The sequence below is a fragment of the Hordeum vulgare genome, chromosome 6H, assembly GCF_904849725.1.
Source record: "Hordeum vulgare subsp. vulgare chromosome 6H, MorexV3_pseudomolecules_assembly, whole genome shotgun sequence".
NCBI lineage: Eukaryota > Viridiplantae > Streptophyta > Magnoliopsida > Poales > Poaceae > Hordeum > Hordeum vulgare.
The window spans coordinates 57,927,865-57,950,908 of record NC_058523.1 but is presented as its reverse complement, the minus strand read 5'-3'; the positions used below and the strand labels follow the sequence as shown (position 1 = coordinate 57,950,908).

The window sequence follows — 23,044 nt, the reverse complement described above, 5'->3', positions numbered from 1 at the left end:
TGGTTACGGTGGTTACTTTAGGATTTTGGTGTTTCTGTCACTACACCGACTCTTCTCTTATCTCACAGTACATGTGCTATTAGCATTGCGCGCGATCCTGTGAAGCATGAGCTCACCAAGCACATTGGTGTTGATGCTTTCTATGTGCGCGCTGGTGTGCAGGATCAGGTCATTGCTCTTCAGTATGTGCCTTCCGAGTTACAGTTGGCGGATTTCCTGACGAAGGCCCAGATTAGAGCACAACATGGCTTTTATCTCTCGAAACTCAGTGTTGTTCATCCACCATGAGTTTGATGGGGGTGTTAGAGTTATAATATAAGTCATGTACCCTTTTGTATTTATCCCAATATATAAGGGGTTTCCTGTATATAGTCCACCACCTGTACATCTATGTATACCGGCCTATGGCCTCATGGGAATACAAGTTGCTTATTCCTAACATATTCAACCAACCCGCCAAAATAGAGGCAAAGAAGATGGTGGCTAGTCACCACCCCGGAATACAAGTACAACAATCTGTCAAGTTTCGTTTTCTCTACTAGTCGTCTCATCGTCGTACCCACCGTCGGCCAGGTTGTCCTCCACCTTCTCTGTCATATCGTCCTCAATCTTCTCCTCCAAGTAGCTCACCCCTCCCGCCATCGTCAATCCGCCCAGCACCCCCGTCGCCGCGCCCACCGCCAGCCCCGCCCCCATCCCCATCCCGTTTGAAAAGACGTGGATGTCGCCTAAAAGGGGGGTGAATAGGCGCTTTAAAATAATTACGGTTTAGGCTTGAACAAATGCGGAATAAAACTAACGTTTAATTTTTCAAGCACAAAACCTAAAACAACTAGGCTCAACAATGTGCACCAATAACTTATGCTAAGCAAGATAAACAACTAAGTGATAGCAAGATATATGACAAGAAACAATATGGCTATCACAAAGTAAAGTGCATAAGTAAAGGGTTCAGGTAAGAGATAATCCAGGCACGCGGAGACGATGATGTATCCCAAAGTTCACACCCTTGCGGATGCTAATCTCCATTGGAGCGGTGTGGAGGCACAATGCTCCCCAAGATACCACTAAGGCCACCGTAATATCCTCACGCCCTCGCACAATGCAAGATGTCGTGATTCCACTAAGGGACCCTTGAGGGGGGTCACAAAACCCGTACAAACAAGGTTGGGGCAATCTCCACAACTTAATTGGAGGCTCTCAACAAAACCACAAAGCTTCACCACAATGGCATATAGCTTCGAGGTGACCACAAATGCTCAGGGCAATCTCCACAACTTAATTGGAGACCCCGACGCTTGCCCGGAGCTTTACACCACAATGATTGAGCTCTGAGGCACCACCAAGCTTCTAGGGGTACCAAGTACCCAAAGGTAATAAACTTCTCAACTTCTCACTTCCACGTATCACCGTGGAGAACTCAAACCGATGCATCAAATGCAATGGCAAGGGCACACGGAGTGCCCAAATCTTTCTCTCCCAAATCCCACCAAAGCAACTAATGCTAGGGAGGAAAATGAGAGGAAGAATGAAGAAGAACACGATGAACTCCAAGACCTAGACCCAATGGGTTCCCCTCACTTAGAGGAGAAAGTGATTGGTGCAATGTGGATCTAGATCTCCTCTCTCTTTTCCCTCAAGAACTAGCAAGAATCATTGGAGGGATTGAGAGTTAGCAAGCTCGAAGAAGGTCAACAATGAGGGAAGAACACGAGCTAAAGAGATAAGATTCAATGGGGAAGAAGACCCCCTTTTATAGGTGGGGAAAAATCCAACTGTTAAGTCTCACAGCCCGCACAGAGCGGTACTACCGCTCATGGAGCGGTACTACCGGTCGGTAGGTTCACCAACCATGCTGAGGCCAAAAAGTATGCAAAAACGGTCCGACGGAGCGGTACTACCGCTCCTGGAGAAGTACTATCGCTAGGGAGCGGTAGTAAAAAATTACTACCGCTCCAGGGGCGATACTACCTCTCCGGGAGCGGTACTACCGCTACAAGAGCGGTACTACCGCTCGCACCACGAGCGGTACTACCGGTGGATATTGAAACTGCTGTAACTTTCGCATACGGACTCCGAATTCAACGAAACCAAGTTTGTTGGAAAGCAAACGACATGGGCTAACACAATCTTGGTAGAAATATCAATAAGAAGCAAGTGAGAAAAGTCCCATAAGAAAATGGTGAGAACCCTTATTCGAATAAGACCGGTAAAAACTCCCAACATCGAAAACATCATAGAAGATGCATATGGACTCCGTTTTCGATGAACTCGAGCTTGTCATGAAGATGAAAATAAGCTCTAAAACTCACAAAGAGAAACATCAAACAAGAACCAAGAAGTATGATGCAAGGATGCAAATGGTTTGAGCTCTCAACGAACGATACGATCAAGCTACTCACTTTAGAGCCCCCCGTGACAGTACGACAATCTATCCTAAAACAGAAGACCTATCAAGGGCAAACCTATACCTTGCACCTCGTTCTATTGAGCTAGATGACGATGATCTTGGCTTCCTCAAGATGGACCACCTTTCTTGATTGCGTTGGCTTGATGAAGACTAGTTGATTGCTCCCCCATACACACTATGGGTGAACCGCTCTTCAGCATATCTTCACAAGTCCATTGCCACCACAATGGACGGCAAGCATCAAGCATGATATATTCGTGTTGATCCACTTGAACTTGCACACCGCAATCTTGATGACTATCACCAATTGACGTCATCCTTCATGGGTTGTATGAGATCTTCCTTTTGACGCGAGCCCATGGAAGCACACCTAACCCCCACATAGAACTCTCACAAAGACCATGGGTTAGTACACAAACACGTAATGGACAATGCTTACCATACCATGGGATCACTTGATCCCTCTCGGTACATCTTGTACGCTTTGTGTGTTGATCATCTTGATTTACTCTTCGTCTGAGATCTTGATCAACCTTGTGTCTCTATGACCATTCTTTGGATAATACCTTGAATACCATCTTGGTCATCATATAAACTCCTTGAACCCAACAGATGGACTTCAAGAAGTGCCTATGGACAAATCCTATAAATATAACTTCAGGCAACTATTAGTCCATAGGAATTGTCATCAATTACTAAAACCACATATGGAGATATATGCTCTAACAATCTCCCCCATTTTGGTAATTGATGACAACCACTTCAAGAGAGTTTATATAAGGAAATAAGCATAACCAAGCGCACACATACAAAGCAATAATGCATGCGTGCAAGATGTAAATGCTTATGCAATAAAAACAAAATCCTCTAAACATATCCAAAGTAAACTCTCTAAACTTCTCCCCATTGGCATCGATTGCCAAAATGGACGAAAAGTTTAGAAAGTCAATATAGTAGGTGTACCTCCAAAAAGTGTGTACTTCTCAGCAAATGAGTGCAAAGAAATACACAAATACAATGATAAGTAGTTTGAGGAAAACAAACTATATTGAGGACCCAAAGATTGCAAATAAAAGGATCGTATGCCACAAAGACATACAAAAAATAGAGGCAAGCAATCAAAAGATACCAAATGGAACAAACAATCATATGGTCCTTCGAACCACATGAATAAAAGATATTATGATATAGGCAACAGAGTGTTTTATCAAAACTAGAGAAGCTCCCCATGATTTGTGCACTAATACGAGATTTTTTTATATTTGATACAAGTGCACAAAATAGGATCGTTGCTCCCCCAAAATTAATAAAAACACACAACAAGTGCAAGAAGATAGATGAGACAATAAGCATATCAATTGCACAAAACAAATGGTTGAGCAACATGTAAAAGAAGCAACTTAAGAATAGGCTCAACCAAAATAATGTGTGTGAGTCATGGCAAAGCACTTGAGAAGACTAAGATAAGGATGAGCATTGCTCATCAACATAGTCTTGATGAAATGAGACACAAAGTGCAAGACATATCATTCCCACACACACATACTAGAAAATGAGTTCACAAGCTTACTAATAAACAAAATAAGAACCAACGCTTGTGACAACCCATGGTGAAGATAGGAAGTAAGAACCTTGTCAAGAGGAGGGATACCAATCGAAATGGAAAAACCCTCATCAAGACAAGCATGAGGAAAAATAATCTTCACGGCCAAAGAGTGCATCAAGATGTAGGAAAATAAGATACGCACTCAAGACAAATCCTTTCACGAAGCCACCAAAAACTGAAAAAGGAAATGCAACGGTGGACGTGAAAGAAAGAGGATATCAATAAGAGATGTAACTTCTCTCATGTGTAAAAGATTCTAAGTAGAAGACAATCATGATGATATATATCCACAAAGAAGGATGTACACAGGAAATGGTTACAAGAAGGAACAAACTAGATATCCAAAAGGAAGTCATAAATATATCAATAAGATCTTTTGCTTTGAAGCATAGCACATGGCCTAATATTTTCTTATTGTACAATATGAACTTCCAACATACGAACATCAAAGACATCCCAACTAGTAGTAAGACATCATCGTTCGGATGCTTTGAGAAAGGAAACAAGTACTACAAGAACGAATCATGAGATTCATGCCATGATGCAACCTGGAAAAGAAAAGACAGGTTGGGGCCTTTGCAAGGAAAGAATGCATGAAGTGGATACTTGTTACCGAGACAACATTGGATTGATGTAGTAGATAGTTGTTCTTTGATCATCCTAACTTGGCTCCAATAATCACATGGTCTCAATACCTTCCTTATAGGTGAGCCAAGCATCCAATGCATCTCCAGTTGTTACTGGAACAGCAAAACAAACAAAATGGTTCCCAAACTCATTGGGACCAAAGAGTTAGAAAACCAACAATACATAGGACAAACTCCACATACATATGTGCATATAGATATGAATTTGAATTTCATGCACACTTTAGCCAATTTATGACAAGGTGGAGTTTCCCCTATATATTGGGTCAAAGAAAGAAAGCAAGCAAAAGAAGTTGTATATAGTAGATATGCATGCTCAAGACTCTCAAGAATCAACTCAACACAAAGTTGATAAGTCACCAAAAGACAAGGTATCAAGTGATAATAAGATCCCAAACAAAAAAACTATCACTTGAAGGATATCAATTAAAAGATACCTCAAGGAATGAGATATCCATTGACACATGCCAAATAAAAGGAAACAAGATACCAATTGAAGGAAAACAAACATGAGGTATCTCGTTTCCAAAAGAGAGCTAGGTTCCAAACAAACCAAACCCTCGACAAATTTTCATGATGGCACAAAGCATCATAAAGATCAAGACTTGCCTCCCATCAACACACTTGATGGGGATCAAAAGATTTTATGATGGACGAATAAAGAGAGCGTTCTAAACAAAATAGGATAGCTCCCCCAAGGGATGTGCATTATATAGAATTTGCATTTAAATACAAAATGCACAAGATGGGATCATCACTTTCTCTATATCTATAAAAAAACACTAGACATGTTAAAATAGATCCACAAGAGGCAAGGAAGACAAATGAAACACAAAATCCAATGTAAAGACGATTAGCAATTTCTACCACGTGATGGGAATACCAATTGTCAAGGACAAGAAGTATTTTGGAAATAATACTCATTGGTAGATCACAAATATATCCAACATCATATTTTACCCCTAAAATGCAAGCAAATGACACTTGTAGAGATAACATGCCACCTAGGAACAAGATAATTTACAATATCAACACTAAATGGCAATACCTCAAATGTACACATTTTCTAGGCTTGTAATATGCACATAGCATATTACTCCCCCATAATGTGATAACCCAAAAATATTAAGAAGTGGCAAATTAAAACCAACAAGAGATAATTAATGGACCATATGGAATTTGAATTTCTCATGAGTAAGACCTACCACATAGAAACTAGATAATCTTGAAATATCAATACTAAGTGGTATTCCCCATGTATACACATTTATAGGATTGTGAGGTGTGCAAAGCACATCACTCCCCCACAATGGGATAATCCATTAATCTCTCATAAGAGCCAACAAAGATACAAACAAGATGCGAAAAGGCTCAATACAAGACTCACATGTACATGATATGCAAACCAACATACACATACTCGATTACTCAACATAAGCAAGTTGGAAGCACAACATGTACAAACACATGTAAGGTACAAAACCACAACATGCAAAGGGGCAAGCAACTAACAATGTAAATAGTTTAAGTACAAGTTACCGTAAGGAGGCACATTGGATATAAGATAGAAACTTGATAATCCAAATGACTTGGCTTGAGAAAATATGAATGATGAAGACCCCTTAATTCTTCATTATGTATCCAAGTATCTAATGTCCTCCACAAACACCTATTGATCAAGTTTGAGCTTGTTGGTTCCCAACCACGTTGGGTCCTAAGAGGTTAGTCACAATAGGCTTGGCAACCCAAATGGTACTTTTCTTGACACCACTTTGAGTACCAACAAACTTTGCAAACACATTGCCAACCTTATCCTTCCCAAGTGAATAGATATCATCAATAATGTTTGGGTTGGATAAATTACCTCTCGTGCAAGAAGAAGCGAAGTGACCCTTCTCACGACATAAGTAGCAACATCTACCCTTTAATTTCTTCCCTATTGATTTCTCAACATGAGGAGTGTTGGCTTGGGTCTTCTTGGGAAGGGGCCTTTCTTCAACTTGTAGTTGAGTATGTGAGTGCACTTGTCGCCTCTTCCCTTGTTGCTTGTGACTTTGGGGCTTCTTCTTTAGTGGGCAAGATCTAACATGGTGCCCTTCAATTTTGCACTTGAAGCAAATAATCTTGGCCGAATTCTTGACTTGTTCTTGGCCCTTCTTCTTGAAGCTTTTGGACTTATTATTCTTGGTGGAGTTGAATCCAAGTCCATATTTGTCATTTGGGGATTTTTGCCCACACAAGACATTGTTGAGTGTGGACATTCCTTCATGACTCTTTTCCAAGTCTTTCTTCAAGGAAGTGACTTGGGCCTTGAGCTCTTTGATTTCCTCTACATGGTTAGTATCAACTCAAGTACTAGAGGAAGTATAAGCTTCATTGTTTGAGAAACAAGGCATGGAATGTAATTCATCACAAGATGTAGCAACATTGTGAGTAGATGAATTACGAGGACTAGCACATGGCGATATAGCTTTTTGACTAGAAGTAGTGCTAATGTCCACATGAGGCTCACTCGATGTTACCTTGGTAGTAATAGCCTCATGAGCTAATTTTAGCACATTATGGGATACTAGAAGATCATCATGAGAGCTTGTGAGCATTACATGACTTTCTTCCAATTTCCCATAATTGCTAGATAGCAACCCGAGTTGAGCCCTTAGCTCAACATTCTCCTTTAAAATGGATGCTTCACAAGAAGTAGAATTAGTAGCACAAGCATAATTATTAATAATAAGAGGAGAAGGCAACTTGGCAAGCTCTTTAGCATATGAAGCTTCAAGTTGAGCATGAGACTCGGTGAGTTCGATGAGCGAACTCTTAATAGCCTTTGAGCCATTTTCGAGGTGCTCATAGTCCCCAACGAGTTTAGCATGTGCAACTTCAAGCTTATCGTTTTTAGTTCTAAAATCATTAGCCACCTCGAGAGCTCTATCACGGGATTCCTTTAATCTAAATAATTCTATAGCAAAGGTTTCCTTAAGAGATTCCTTGGTGGTTTGTTCATTTTCAAAAGCATGAGATAGCTCCGCGATCTCATTAGCGTATTCACGCTCATGACCTTCCATTGTCTCAATGGTGGCCTCATGCTCCTCGAGATGAGCTTCCAACTCCTCAATGTATTTCTTGCCCTCAGTGGCAATAGACATGATTTCCAAGAAGTTCGAACAAGCAATTTTATTCTTATAAAGAGATTTAAAAATCATTTCACCCTTCATTCTTAAGGATGCAATATTATCACTCTCTTCATCATTATTCTCATCCCCATTATCATCAACATCATCATCATGAGATATATTGGGATTCAAAGTAAGAGATACCTTTGAAGCCTTAGCCATAACGCAAAAGTGAGTCACAATAGATGATGATGTAGGATCCCTTGAAGCATCATTCAAGGCCACATCTCGTTCCATGGAGTGATGAATTTCCTCTACATTGTTAGCACAACAACTCGAGGAAATATGTACATTTTTATCATGGCAACAAGATATAGGAATTATATCATCATGAGATTTAGTCAAGCAGTTTTTACATGATATGCAAGGACTATCAACACAAGCATGTAAAACATTTTGAGTGCTTGAAGTGTTAATGCCCAAAGATGAAGCATTGCAATAATATAGTGATGAAGGATCATCAACAATAAATCCACTATCATCATTGCAATGATCACCACTACTCACCATATCATTACCTTGTGGCAATCCACATGTAGGTGAAGTAGATGAAGTTGAGAAGACCACATGACCGGAGGTGGAGGGAGAACAATCATTCCCACAAATTTTGGACATACCATATTTATCTTGAAGCTTTGTCCACAACTCATGAGCATCCCAGAATGGCATGAGTTGAAATATAACTACATAGCTCAAAGCATCAAAAAGCACATTAGAAGCTTGAGCATTGAGATAAGAGTTTTGCTCATCCTCTAAAGATATATTTTGAGAATCCTTTGGAGGAGAAAAACCCATATCTACAATTCGCTCTAAATTTGGGTCCAAGACCCGAAAGTGATTAAGCATGCGAATTACCCAAACATCAAAATTTGTGGCGTCGAAACTAAGAGTGTCAATGAATCCTAAACCCCTAGTCCACATCCTTACACTCTAGGTGGTTAAACCTAATAAAGAAAGACCTAGCTCTGATACCAATTTAAAGGACGTGGATGTCGCCTAGAGGGGGGTGAATAGGTGCTTTAAAATAATTACGGTTTAGGTTTGAACAAATGCGGAAAAAACTAACTTTTAATTTGTCAAGTACAAAACCTAAAACAACTAGGCTCAACTATGTGCACCAATAACTTATGCTAAGCAAGATAAACAACTAAGTGATAGCAAGATATATGACAAGAAACAATATGGCTATCACAAAGTAAAGTGCATAAGTAAAGGGTTCGGGTAAGAGATAATCGAGGCACGCGGAGACGATGATGTATCCCGAAGTTCACACCCTTGCGGATGCTAATCTCCGTTGGAGCGGTGTGTAGGCACAATGCTCCCCAAGATGCCACTAAGGCCACCGTAATCTCCTCACGCCCTCGCACAATGCAAGATGCCGTGATTCCACTAAGGGACCCTTGAGGGCGGTCATCGAACCCGTACAAACAAGGTTGGGGCAATCTCCACAACTTAATTGGAGGCTCCTAACAACACCACAAAGCTTCACCACAATGGTGTATGGCTTCGAGGTGACCACAAATGCTCAGGGCAATCTCCACAACTTAATTGGAGACCCCGACGCTTGCACGGAGCTTTACACCACAATGATTGAGCTCCGAGGCACCACCAAGCTTCTAGGGGTACCAAGTACCCAAAGGTAATAAGCTTCTCAAGTTCTCACTTCCACGTATCACCGTGGAGAACTCAAACCGATGCACCAAATGCAATGGCAAGGGCACACGGAGTGCTCAAATCTTTCTCTCCCAAATCCCACCAAAGCAACTAATGCTAGGGAGGAAAATGAGAGGAAGAATGAAGAAGAACATGAAGAACTCCAAGACCTAGACCCAATGGGTTCCCCTCACTTAGAGGAGAAAGTGATTGGTGGAAATGTGGATCTAGATCTCCTCTCTCTTTTCCCTCAAGAACTAGCAAGAATCATTGGAGGGATTGAGAGTTTGCAAGCTTGAAGAAGGTCAACAATGGGGGAAGACCACGAGCTAAAGAGATAAGGTTCAATGGGGAAGAAGACCCCCTTTTATAGGTGGGGAAAAATTCAACCGTTAAATCTCACACCCCGCACAGAGCGGTACTACCGCTCATGGAGCGGTACTACCGGCCGGTAGGTTCACCAACCATGTTGAGGCCAAAAAGTATGCAAAAACGGTCCGAAGGAGCGGTACTACCACTCCTGGAGCGGTAGTAAAAAATTACTACCGCTCCGGCGGCGGTACTACCTCTCCGGGAGCGGTACTACCGCTACACGAGCAGTACTACCGCTGGCACCACGGGCGGTACTACCGCTGGATACTGAAACTGCTGTAACTTTCGCATACGGACTCCGAATTCAACGAAACCAAGTTTGTTGGAAAGCTAACGACATTTTCTAACACAATCTTGATAAAAATAGCAATAAGAAGCAAGTGAGAAAAGTCCCATAAGAAAATGGTGAGAACCCTTATTCGAATAAGACCTGTAAAAACTCCCAACATCGAAAACATCATAGAAGATGCATATGGACTCCGTTTTCGATGAACTCGAACTTGTCATGAAGATGAACATAAGCTCTAAAACTCACAAAGAGAAACACCAAACAAGAACCAAGAAGTATGATGCAAGGATGCAAATGGTTTGAGCTCTCAACGAACGATACGATCAAGCTACTCACTTGAGAGCCCCCCGTGACAGTACGACAATCTATCCTAAAACAGAAAACCTATCAAGGGAAAACCTATACCTTGCACCTCGTTCTATTGAGCTAGATGACGATGATCTTGGCTTCCTCAAGATGGACCACCTTTCTTGATTGCGTTGGCTTGATGAAGACTAGTTGATTGCTCCCCCATACACACTATGGGTGAACCGCTCTTCAGCATATCTTCACAAGTCCATTGCCACCACAATGGACGGCAAGCATCAAGCATGATATATTCGTGTTGATCCACTTGAACTTGCACACCGCAATCTTGATGACTATCACCAATTGACGTCATCCTTCATGGGTTGTATGAGATCTTCCTTTTGACGCGAGCCCATGGAAGCACACCTAACCCCCACATAGAACTCTCACAAAGACCATGGGTTAGTACACAAACACGTAATGGACAATGCTTACCATACCATGGGATCACTTGATCCCTCTCGGTACATCTTGTACGCTTTGTGTGTTGATCATCTTGATTTACTCTTTGTCTGAGATCTTGATCAACCTTGTGTCTCTATGACCATTCTTTGGATAATACCTTGAATACCATCTTGGTCATCATATAAACTCCTTGAACCCAACAGATGGACTTCAAGAAGTGCCTATGGACAAATCCTATAAATATAACTTAAGGCAACCGTTAGTCCATAGGAATTGTCATCAATTACCAAAACCACATATGGAGATATATGCTCTAACACCCTTCTTCTTCACAGGCTCCTCCACTGACCCGTACCAGCCCGATTCGTACGCGGGGACACGAGGAGCAGTGTCGTATGCCGGCTGCTCCTGGGGTGCACCACCGTAGGCGGCAGGGTACCCGGCGGACTGCAGTGGCACGCCGGCACCGTAGGGGGGCGGGTAGCCTGACGGGGGAGCGACGTACGGCTGTTGCAGGTCGTACCTGGCGCCCGAGCCATACGGCGCCGGGGTGGCATAAGGGTTGTGGGCGGACTGGCTGTAGGGCGGCAGGTAGGAGGGGTCGTACTAGCGGACGGCCTCGCGGACCACGACGCGAACGTCCAGACGGCCCTGGGGCCAGCCGTAGGGGTGCTTGAGGCGGAGGGAGCGGGACGCCCGTCTGTCGAGCTCAACATCATCGAGGAATTCGTGCGGCGGGAGGCGTGCGGACCTCACGAGCGGTATGGTGCCCTCGTCGGCGTTGTGGACGACGTCGATGCGGAGGACGACGTCCTCGAGGCGGGCTGTGAAGGGCGGGAGCGGGACGACGAGCTTCTCGCCCCACTCGGGGTTCTTGCCGTTGTTCGGGTCGACGCGGGTGGAGCACTTGGCGCCGTCGCGACCCAGAGCATGGCGCTGGTAACTTTTTTTTCTCTTTTCCGAGCTTGCCTCTCGCAAAGGCGAAACCGTGTCTTTTATAAAAGCAAAATCATGTCTCTCGCGAAAGCAAAACTATACCTCCCGCGACAACAAAATTCGTTTCCGAAAGGCAAGGTCGTGCCTCTCTCGAATGCAAAATCATGGCTCTCTTGAAAGCAAAAACTTGCCTCTCTCGAAAAAATAGAAAAAGTGTTTTTTCACAAAAAAATATTTTATTTTTATTTTTTCATCGAAAAACTAAAAAAGGCTGGTGAAAAATCAAAACACTAAAAAATCAAAAAATATCAATCTAAAAATCTGAAAACGCATGCGCAAAAATAAAAAATAAAAAATCGAAGGAAGCGCTCAGGGTGCGTCACATGACGGCGAGTGAGAACACGTCAAGTGGCGACATGTCAGAGTGCTTGCTGAGAGGGTCTCGAAGAAACGCTCGCTAACTAGTAACTTTCATTGATGAATAGTGTGATGGACTGGTGGTGCACGAGGCCAATTTCAATGTTTTGACTTTTTTGCCTTAATTTAGCCTGATCTGACTCTATTTATGAAAAAAAAAATAGTCCATTGTCATTCGAGCTAATAGTAGGGTAGAACAAGATATTGTTACTGTATAATAATAGAGGTCGAGTCAACAAAAACGACGTAATCTAACCACGTTAACATGAATAAGTGGCTGTCGCCACTCCCTGTCACAGTAGGGTAGGCTGTGATATTTTATCGTCTCAACTGGTACTGATAGGATGTTCAAACAGTTAGGCCCTGTTTAGAACCATTTGGATTATATAATTTAGTTTTTATAATATATTATGTCTCTAAACAGGATAGACTATGGTGTAGATTATAAAAATTAGATGAACAGATTATTAAAAACTCACAATCTACCCCTACCCAGCAAAAATCAAATTATAGATTGCTAATGACCCATTATCATTTAAAATTAGAGATAATTACATTCCTGCAACCGTCACCCTCCTCTTTTAAAAAAAAGAGGACAAACGGGTCATTATGCAATGTAAAATTTAAATTGCAGTTTATATAATCTAGACTCCAAATATACCCACCTAAATTATTTTTATAAACCAAATTATATAATCTATTTTTATAATTCAGATTATCATAATTTATTATGGTTTTACACAGGACCTTAGAGCATGTACAATGGTGCTATCTTAAGAGAGAGAACTCGGAAAAAAGGCTTTGCCTTCTCTTATTTAAGAGAAGACAAAAAGTGATCTCTTAACACAATATGTCTCATCATGTTTTCAGGAATAACTAATTATAGAAGATAAGGCTAAGAGATGACTCATTACAGACTCTTTTTTTATCATCCCTAAACTACATGCAAGATTTAAAATAAAACTATTTTATCAATCATTGTACATGTCCTCGATCACGCAAGTCATTTATGTTGATCTGAACTCTACCGCCCGTCAGGGATAGCCTGTTCTAGCTTACTGCCAGCTTGGATGGCGGTAGAAAAAAAAACATATCCGCAAAACTTTTAACAAATGGGATCAGATCCGTCTAAAGTTAGCAAAAAAAACTCAATCGTTTTGCCGGTGCAGTAACAGTCGGCAAAATCTACTTCCTCGTGTGGGGTTTGCCGGCCAAATCTACTTCCTCGTGTGTGGTTTGCCGCCGTAGGGTAGGGCTGCCATTGATCACCACATGGATTTCTGACGCCCTCGTTTCCCACGTGATCGACACCAATCTTGTAGTAGTAACAAATACTGTACACAGTACACTCAGAGGCCTCGTGTGTTAACAATTTGTGTGGTCTCACCGTCGTCGTCTCAAGCTCATGGTCATGGAGGACTTGTGCCGGACCGTAGCAGGGGATGCTTCCTTCTCCAAGCACATAAAAAAAGGCTCAATTCGATCTGTTGTCATTCATTGATAATTTCATTCGCGTCCCGTTTATTCAATCAATCCGGCCAGAATAGAAGCAAAGAAGACGATGGCTAGTCACCACCATGGTTGGAATACAGCAATCTCTCGGGTTTCATTTTCTCTAGTAGTCGTCGTCGTCGTCGTCGTACCCACCGCCGGCCAGGTCGTCCTCCACCTTTGCCGCCACATCGTCCTCGATCTTCTCCTCCAGGTAGCTCGCCCCTCCCGCCAACGCCAGCCCGCCCAGCAACCCCGCCACTGCGCCCACCGCCGGATTTTTTTCACTGTTTTGATCCTAGGGGTGCAAGTTAATCACGCAACGAACTCGTTTCGAAAGAATTTTACGTTTTGATCCTTTTTTGAAACGTCATAGGCCGTGGCGTTGCATCCCTGTTATGAAACGCCACTCTGCAGACCTTCGTTGAAACGCGTGTCTAATGTGGCGTTGCATACCTGAGGTGAAACGTCTGTCTAATGTGGCGTTGCAGACCTTAGGTGAAACGCCAGTTGCTATGGCATTTCTTGCCTTTATATTCTGCCACCCCGACCCCCTCGCCCACCAACCACCATTTCTCCTCTCCTCTTGTTCTTCTTTGCACGAAAAAGCTCTCCCTTGTCCTCAAGATCCCCCCTTCGATCTCCCTCCTCCCTCGACCTTTTAGTTGGTTCTTTGGGGCAAATCGAAGAGGCCGGTAAGCTCCTCCAATCCCTCTAATTAGTTTTTGCAATGATTTTGTATTTCTGTAGATTTTTTTTGCACTAGGTGTTCTATTTATTTTGAATTGTATTGGTTGGTTTCTTACTATTGAGGAGATTTAGTGTTATGGTTAGGGTTATGCATAGTTTGGTTGGACAAGGGTTAGGGTTAGTGTTAGGTTTTGTGTTATGCCTAATTTGGATGGACAAGGTTTAGGGTTAGGGTTTGTGTTAATGCCTAATTTGGATGCAAATGGTTAGGGTAATGTTTTGTTAGTTGTTTTGTTATGCTTAGAATTGGTAATTTTGTCCCCTTTTTTAGATGGACAAGATTGTGAATATTCATTATGTTGACAAAGAGGCATTCATGAATGTTGCTATTGTTGACAAATATGAGGAAGTGTTGACATTTCTTGATAGTCCTACTTATGAAGAGGTTGTGGCAGAAACTCGGATAAGATTGAAGTGGGTTGATCCAAGTGACCAAGTAGAATTATTAGGAAGATATGATGTTGGGTCGGCACACAAGTGTCGAATGAAGACAACGCCTATCAAGTCTAATTTGCATTGGGTTGCATACAAGAAGGCTGTTGCATCCTCAATAGACAAGTCATTCGAAGTGTTTGCTAGTACGGTGGTCAATGCTCCTCTTCATGTTGACTTGAACGAACCCATAGTAGATGATTTGAGCCCGTATAATGGTGTGGCACCTATTGTTGAGCATAAAGTAGAAGTGCAAGTCAATGAGTATCCCCAATATGAGTTTGGAGGTAGTGCACCGATCAAAGATGATGGTCATGAGTCCGACGAAGAGTATGAGAGGCAACACAACATTGTTGGTCACGTAGAGGCTCAAGTAAGGCTATGTTATGTTATGTGTAGAGGCTCAAGTCCTCATATTTGTCAACAATAGCAACATTCATGAATGCCTCTTTGTCAACATAATGAATATTCACAATCTTGTTCATCTAAAAAAGGGGACAAAATTATCAATTCTAAGTATAACAAAACATTACCCTAACCATTTGCATCCAAATTAGGCATTAACACAAACCCTAACCCTAAACCTTGTCCATCCAAATTAGACATAACACAAAACCTAACACTAACCCTAACCCTTGTCCAACCAAACTAGGCATAACCCTAACCATAACACTAAATCTCCTCAATAATAAGAAACCAACCAATACAATTCAACATAAATAAAACACCTAGTGCAAAAAAAATCTACACAAATACAAAATCATTGCAAAAACTAATTGGAGGGATTGGAGGAGCTTACCGGCCTCTTCGATTTGCCCCAAAGAACCAACAAAACGGTTGGGGGAGGAGGGAGATCGAAGGGGGTCTGGAAGAGGAGGGAGAGCTTTTTCGTGGAGAGGAAGAAGGAAAGAACAGGAGGTGGACGAAGGGGCGCGCGGGGCAGTTACATAGCCCCCCTGCAACACCAGCCTCTTTGGCGTTTTTGTTAAGGTCTGCAACGTCCAGTAGACTGGCGTTGCACATGAGGCCTGCAACGTCCAGTAGACTAGCGTTTCGCATAAGGCCTGCAACGCCATGATTTCTGGCGTTTCCAAAAGGGTCAGAACGTGAAATTCTTTCGAAACGAGTTCGTTGCGTGATTAACTTGCACCCGTAGATGAAAACAGTGAAAAAAAACCACCGCCAGCCCCGTCCCCATCCCCATTCCCTTCTTCTTGGCAGGGTCATCCACCGACCCGTACCCGCCCGATCCGTACGCGGGGACAGGAGGAGCAGCGCCATACACCGGCTCCCCTGGGCGCACCGCCGTAGCCGGCGCCGTAGGCGGCCGGGTAGCCCGACGGGGGCGTAGCGTACGGCTGCTGCTGGTCGTACCCGCCGCCCGAGCCGTACTTCGCCGAGGCGGCGTAAGGGTCGTGGGCGGACTGGCCGTAGGACGGCGGTAGGAGGGGTCGTACTAGCGGACGGCCTCGCGGACGGCGACGCGGACGTCCAGACGGCCCACGGGCCGGCCATAGGGGCGCGTGAGGCGGAAGGAACGGGAGGCGCGGCCGTCGAGCTCGACATCGTCGACGACTTCGCGCAGCGGGAGGCGCGCGGACCCCACGAACAGCATGGCGCCCTCGGCGGCGTTGGTGTGGACGACGTCGATGCGGAGGACGGCGTCCTCGAGGCGGGAGGTGAAGGGCGGGAGCACGACGACGAGCTTCTCGTCCCACTCGGAGTTCTCGCCATTGTCCAAGTCGACGCGGGTGGAGCACTTTGCGCTGCCGTCGACCCAGAGCACGGCGCTGGGTAACTTTTTTTTCTTTTCCGAACATGTCTCTCGCGAAAGCGAAATCGTATCTTTTATGAAAATAAAATCATGACTCTCGCGAAAGCAAAATTGTACCTTTCGCAACAAAAAAAACAAAAAATATGTCTTTTCGTTTCCGAGAGACTAGGCCATGCCTCTTTCAAATTCAAAATCATGCCTCTCTTAAAAGCAAAAACTTGCCTTTTTCGGAAAAACCACAGAAAACGTGTTTTTCAAGAAAAAATGTTTTATTTTAAATTTTTTATCGAAAAACTAAGAAAGACAAGTGAAAAATCAAAACACTAAAAAAATAAAAAAACAATCTAAAAAGGAAAAACGCATGCAAAAAAAATCGAAGGAAGCGCTCAAAGTGCGTCACGTCACGGCGACTAAGAACGCATCAAGTTGCGACACTCGAAAGTGCTTGCTGGAAGGGTACCAAAGAAACGCTCGCTAATTAATGACTCCCATTGATGAACACTGTGATGGACGGGTGGTGCACGAGGCCGATTTCAATGTTTTGACTCTTTTGCCTTTGTTTAGCCCGATCTGACTCTATTTATATAAAAAAATCTAATTCTTTTTCTATCGTCATTCGAGCTAATAATAGGATAGAATAAGATATTATCACTGTCTATGATAATAGAGGTCGAGTCAACATAAACGACGTAATCTAACACGCTAACATGAATAAGTGGCTATCGCCACTCCCTGAAACAGTAGAGTAGGCTATGATTTTTTATCGCCTCAACTGGTAAAGGTAGCCAAGTCGTTTACGTTGATCCGTTGATCTGGCCCCTACCGTCAGCGGTAGCCTGTTCTAGCGCCAGCTTGGATGGCGGTAGAAAAAAACAGATCCGTAAAAAATTAACAAATGGGATCAGATCCTACAAATTTATAAAAGATTCACAAATGGGATTCTAAAGATGGCGAAAAAAACTCAAACATTTTGCCGGTGCAGTAACAGTTGGCCAAATCTACTTCCTCGTGTGGGGTTTGCCGCTGTAGGGTAGGGCTGCCATTGATTACCACATGGATTTCTTACGCCCTCGTTTTCCACGTGATCGACACCAATCTTGTACAGTAACTAGGATTGCTGTACACTGTACGGCCTCGTGGGTTAACAATTTGTCGGTCTCACCGTCGTCGTCTCAAGCTCATGGTCATGGAGGATCTGTGCCGGACCGTAGCAGGGAATGCTTCCTTCTCCAAATCGATCCAGGCACATAAAAAAAAGGCTCAATTCGATCTGTTGTCACTCATTGATAATATCATTCGCGTCCCGTTTATTCAATCAATCCGGCCAGAATAGAAGCAAAGAAGATGATGGCTAGTCACCACCATGGTTGGAAACTTGGAATACAACAATCTCTCAGGTTTCGTTTTCTCTAGTAGTCGTCGTCGTCGTAGTACCCGCCGCCGGCCAGGTCGTCCTCCACCTTCTCCGCCACGTTGTCCTCGATCTTCTCCTCCAGGTAGCTCGCCCCTCCCGCCAGCGCCAGCCCGCCCAGCACACCCGCTGCCGCGCCCACCGCCAGCCCCGTCCCCATCCCCATTCCCTTCTTCTTGGCAGGGTCATCCACCGACCCGTACCCGCCCGATCCGTACGCGGGAGCAGGAGCAGCGCCGTACGCCGGCTGCCCCTGGGGCGCACCGCCGTACCCGGCGCCGTAGGGGGCCGGGTAGCCCGACGGGGGCGCGGCGTATGGCGGCTGCTGGCCGTACCCGCCGCCGGAACCGTACGGCGCCGGGGCGGCGTAGGGGTCGCGGGCGGACTGGCCGTAGGGCGGCGGGTAGGAGGGGTCGTAGTAGCGGGCGGCCTCGCGGACGGCGACGCGGACGTCGAGGCGGCCCTGAGGCCGTCCCGAGGGGCGGTTGAGGCGGAGGGAGCGGGACGCGCGGCCGCCGAGGCCGGCGTCGTCGAGGACGTCGCGCAGCGGGAGGCGCGCGGAGCCCACGAGCGGCTTGGTGCCGTCGGCGGCGTCGGCGTGGACGACGTCGATGCGGAGGACGGCGTCCTCGAGGCGGGCGGTGGAGGGCGGGAGCGGGACGACGAGCTTCTCGTCCCACTCGGGGTTCTCGCCGTGGTCCAGGTCGACGCGGGTGGAGCACTTGGCGCCGTCGTCGACCCAGACGACGGCGTAGGGCTTGAGGTCGCCGTTGCGCCAGTTGACGTTCTTGAGGTCCCGCGCCGAGCCCACCGTCACCTCCACCTCGTACCTCGAACCCATGCCGCCGCGAGTGCTGGCTGCAATGGCGAATGCTCTGCTCTGCTCTGCTTGAGTGCTGTTGGGTGATGATGGAGGCGAGTGAGCTTCGCGGGCAGGGTATAAATAGGAGCGCGCGGCATCTATCCGAAGGTGCTGTTTCTGGAAGTTCTCTGCCGGTGGGCGGAGGGGTGCCTTGGGACGAACGGAGGACGGTCATACCGGATCGCGATTTGCTTTTCCACCCCGCGTAAATGTACTTCACCAAAACTACACTGCTTCTACTTTTGCTTATCCAGACGTCAGGTTCACTTTTGGTTTTCTTTACTACGAAGGAATGGAAATGGTTGTTAACGAGGCAAGTAGTACTCCCTCCGTTCCAAAATACAAGACATTTTAGGGATTTCACTAGAAGACTACATACCAAGCACAATAAGTGAATTTATACTTTGGAATATGTTTATGTACATCAGTACGTAGATTATAGTGCAATATCTAAAATGTCTTATATTTAAGAACGGAGGGAGTAAAACATTGGGAGTCAGACGCCTCATACCGTCTTTAATCATTCGAACACGTAGTCCGGTCATTCACGGGCTGTAAAAATTCGACTGAGTCTGGTTTCTCAAATAGATCTCAAACGTCTGGATTGACCGACATCCTTCGTAACCAATTTAAATATAAGACGGATATAGAAAGCCCGGGTGCATCCGGATAGGCCCGCCACATCGACCAGACAGCGGGGTCTCCCGCGGACTCATCCGAAACCCGACGGTCCGACGGGTGCCTCAATACGTCGTCACGGTGTGAACATCATGTGGCATCACTTCGGCTCGCCGCCCGAGGCAATAGCCGACTATTTAAGCCACACGGCATCCCCCGACACTAGCACATCCACCTCTTCCCTCCTTTTGACGCCACCCGAGCCCATCCGCCTCCTAATCCCCACTCTCCGGCATCAATATGGTCTGTCGTAGGATCACCACCTACGTTATTCTCACGCTGGAGCGTTGGACGAAGATCGAGGCGGAGATCCAGGTTCGAGACGCCGTCCGCATCACTGTGGGTCTCCCTACGGACTCGTCGGAGACGGAGGAGGAGGAGGAGGAGCCGAAGGAGGAGCTAGAGGAGGCGATGGAGGAAGACGAGACAGAGGAGGACGAGGTAGAGATCCATTTTCCGGGCTTGAACATGATGGAGGCAGAGGCAAAGTTCGTCGTCGCCCAAACCAAGGAGATTGTGGAGCAGCAGCCCATCCTGGGTTCCATCCGGGATGAGGCCGAGGTGGTGGCCAACCACCATCTCATCCGGCACACGCAGGCGGAGGTCGACGCCCTCTTCATCGAGCTCGATGCGGGGAGAGCGACAAAGGAAACCGCAACGGAGCACCCGTAGGTGGCCGCCGCGGAGGCGTCGGAGGTTGTGGAGCTGCATCTGCCGCACTTTTATCCGTGGGAGGGAACGAAGATCTTCAAAATCTCCAACGAGGAGTAGTCAGTTTGTATATAGTATGTAGATTTTTATATTTGCATGCTTTTGTATGGATTTAAGAATCTAGTATGAGATGTCTGGTCGCGTCAGTGTTTATTTAAGACGTACCTGGTCACTCCCCGTGCACGCGCCCGGACGCATCTATGGATATTTGAGGAGTTATTTTTGCAAGTTTCGGTTGTAGATGCTCTAAAAGCATCTACATCCGAACCCATACCCGACCGACTGGTTGCGTTGTCACTGTTGGCACCAAAAAATCTCATCCACCAGACATCTCATATGCAACCCACACTCATGAGCTGACCGACAACCCATATCTAGTTTATTTGTGACACATATATGAGATGTCCATTTTGGAAATATGCCCTAGACGCAATAAGAAATTAGCTATTATTATATTTCCTTGTTCATGATACTCGTTTATTATCCATGCTAGAATTGCATTGATTGAAAACTCAAATACATGTGTGGGTACATAGACAACACACTGTCCCTAGTGAGCCTCTAAGGACTAGCCCGTTGATCAAAGATGATCAAGATTTCGTCGCCATAGACATGAGTTGTCATTTGATAACAGGATCACATCATTAGGAGAATGATGTGATGGACAAGACCAAATCAATGAACGTAGCATAGGATCGTGTCAGTTTATTGCTATTGTTTTCTCCATGTCAAGTATCTGTTTCTATGACCATGAGATCATGCAATTCCCGGGCACCGGAGGAATGCCTTGTGTGTATCAAACGTCACAACGTAACTGGGTGACTATAAAGGTGCTCTATAGGCATCTCCGAAGGTGTCTGTTGGGTTAGCGTGAATCGAGAATGGGATTTGTCACTCCGTATGACGGAGAGATATCTCTAGGGCCCACTCGGTAATTCAACATCACAACAAGCCTTGCAAGCAATGTGACTAAGGAGTTAGTCACGGGATTTTGTATTACAGAACAAGTAAAAAGACTTGCCGACAACGATATTGAACTATGTATGGAGATACCGACGATCGAATCTCGGGCAAGTAACATACCGATGGACAAAGAGAATACTATACGGGATTAACTGAATCCTTGACATAGAGGTTCGACCGATAAAGTTCTTCGTAGAATATGTAGAAACCAACATAGGCATCGAGGTCCCGCTATTGGTTATTGACCGGAGAGTGTCTCAATCATGCCTGCAAAGTTCTCGAACCCGCAGGGTCTGTCCACTTAAGGTTCAGTGACGTTTCGGTATAATTGAATTATGTATGTTGGTGACCGAGTGTCGTTCGGAGTCTCGGATGAGACCCCGGACATCACAAGGAGTTCCCGAATGGTCCGGAGACGAAGATTGATATATAGAAAATGTATATTTGGTTGTCGAAAGGTTTTCGGGCATTCCCGGTAATGTATCGGGAGTGACGAATGGGTTCTGAAAGTCCACCGGGAGGGGCCACCCGCCCGAATAGGGCCGCATAGACCCAAAATGTGGCGGACCAACATCTAGTGGGCTGGGAGGCCATCCTAGTGGGCCTATGCGTCGAAGAGAGAAAAGAGAGAGGAGGTGGAGCAAGCCCACTAGGAGGAGGACTCCTGCCTCCTTGTGTGTGCTGGCCAAACCCTAGGGACTTTTCATAGGGTGCCACCCCTCCCTCCCTACTATATATAATGGAGGGTAGAGACGCTAGTTGCACCTTAAGCCACAACGCAGCCCCTCTCCCTCCACTACTTCATGACAACCCGTAGATTATTCCAGGAGCGCACGGCGAAGCCTTGCCGGAGTAACTCCACCATCATCGCCGTCGTGCTGTCGAAGAATTCAACTACCTCTTCGCCCCTCTTGCTGGATCAAGAAGATGGAGATCGTCATCGAGTTGTACGTGTGCTGAACGCGGAGGTGCCGTTCATTCAACACTAGATCGGGATGGATCGTGATGGGATTGCGGGACGGATCGTGATGAGATCGCGGGACGAACTGCGGTTTGGATCGCGAAGATGTTCGACTATATTAACCGCGTTATATACGCTTCCACTTAGCGATCTACAAGGGTATGTGGATCCGCACCCCCCTCTCGTAGATGGTCATTCATGGATAGATCTTATATGTGCGTAGGAAAATTTTTGTTTCCCATGCGACGTTCCCCATCCAAGTCCACATAGATTGACCCCTATCCACATTTCAAAGGAAACCATAGCCGCATTTCACTCCAGTCCCTCTCTTTCACCCACAAGATGCTGTTCGACGGTCTTTCCCCTTCCCCGAGATGACCGACAGTGGATCTGAGTGCCACATCTCCCAATTTGTTGACCCGGAACTCGTCCCACACGCCCTTGAGAAAGATATGGTCGTTTGCCTTGCGCTCTACCATTTCAAGAAGGAGTCCGTCCGATGATAACGATCAGACTCCATCTGACGGGAATCCACTATGTTAGTCTAAATGAGGCATGGATCCAAGGCGAGGCGTGTTGCTGCTGATTCGCCGGAGGCAGTACGGCCAGGGACGATTCTAGGGGGGGCTAGGGGGGCTAGACCCCCCTAACAAATTGATTTTTCTACTATAATAATGGTTGTTATAGTCAATTTTTTTTACTTCATATAAACTTTGACTCTTTCAGGAACAAACTTGCCCCCCTATGCTTGCATA

At 45.3% G+C, this 23,044-nt stretch overlaps 1 protein-coding gene and 2 pseudogenes across 1 annotated transcript; all 3 read right to left on the bottom strand.

Annotated features, from left to right (window-relative positions):
- Window positions 1-519: 519 nt before the first annotated feature.
- LOC123405078 lies at window positions 520-13,835 on the bottom strand (annotated as a pseudogene).
- Window positions 13,836-13,871: 36 nt separating this feature from the next.
- LOC123405077 lies at window positions 13,872-18,068 on the bottom strand (annotated as a pseudogene).
- On the bottom strand, window positions 17,987-19,142 carry LOC123402334 (protein SRC2 homolog). The gene has a single exon (XM_045096236.1). The coding sequence runs from the start codon at window positions 18,953-18,955 to the stop codon at window positions 18,113-18,115; it is 843 nt and encodes a 280-aa protein (XP_044952171.1). The 5' UTR covers window positions 18,956-19,142; the 3' UTR covers window positions 17,987-18,112.
- Between the last annotated feature and the right edge of the window lie 3,902 nt (window positions 19,143-23,044).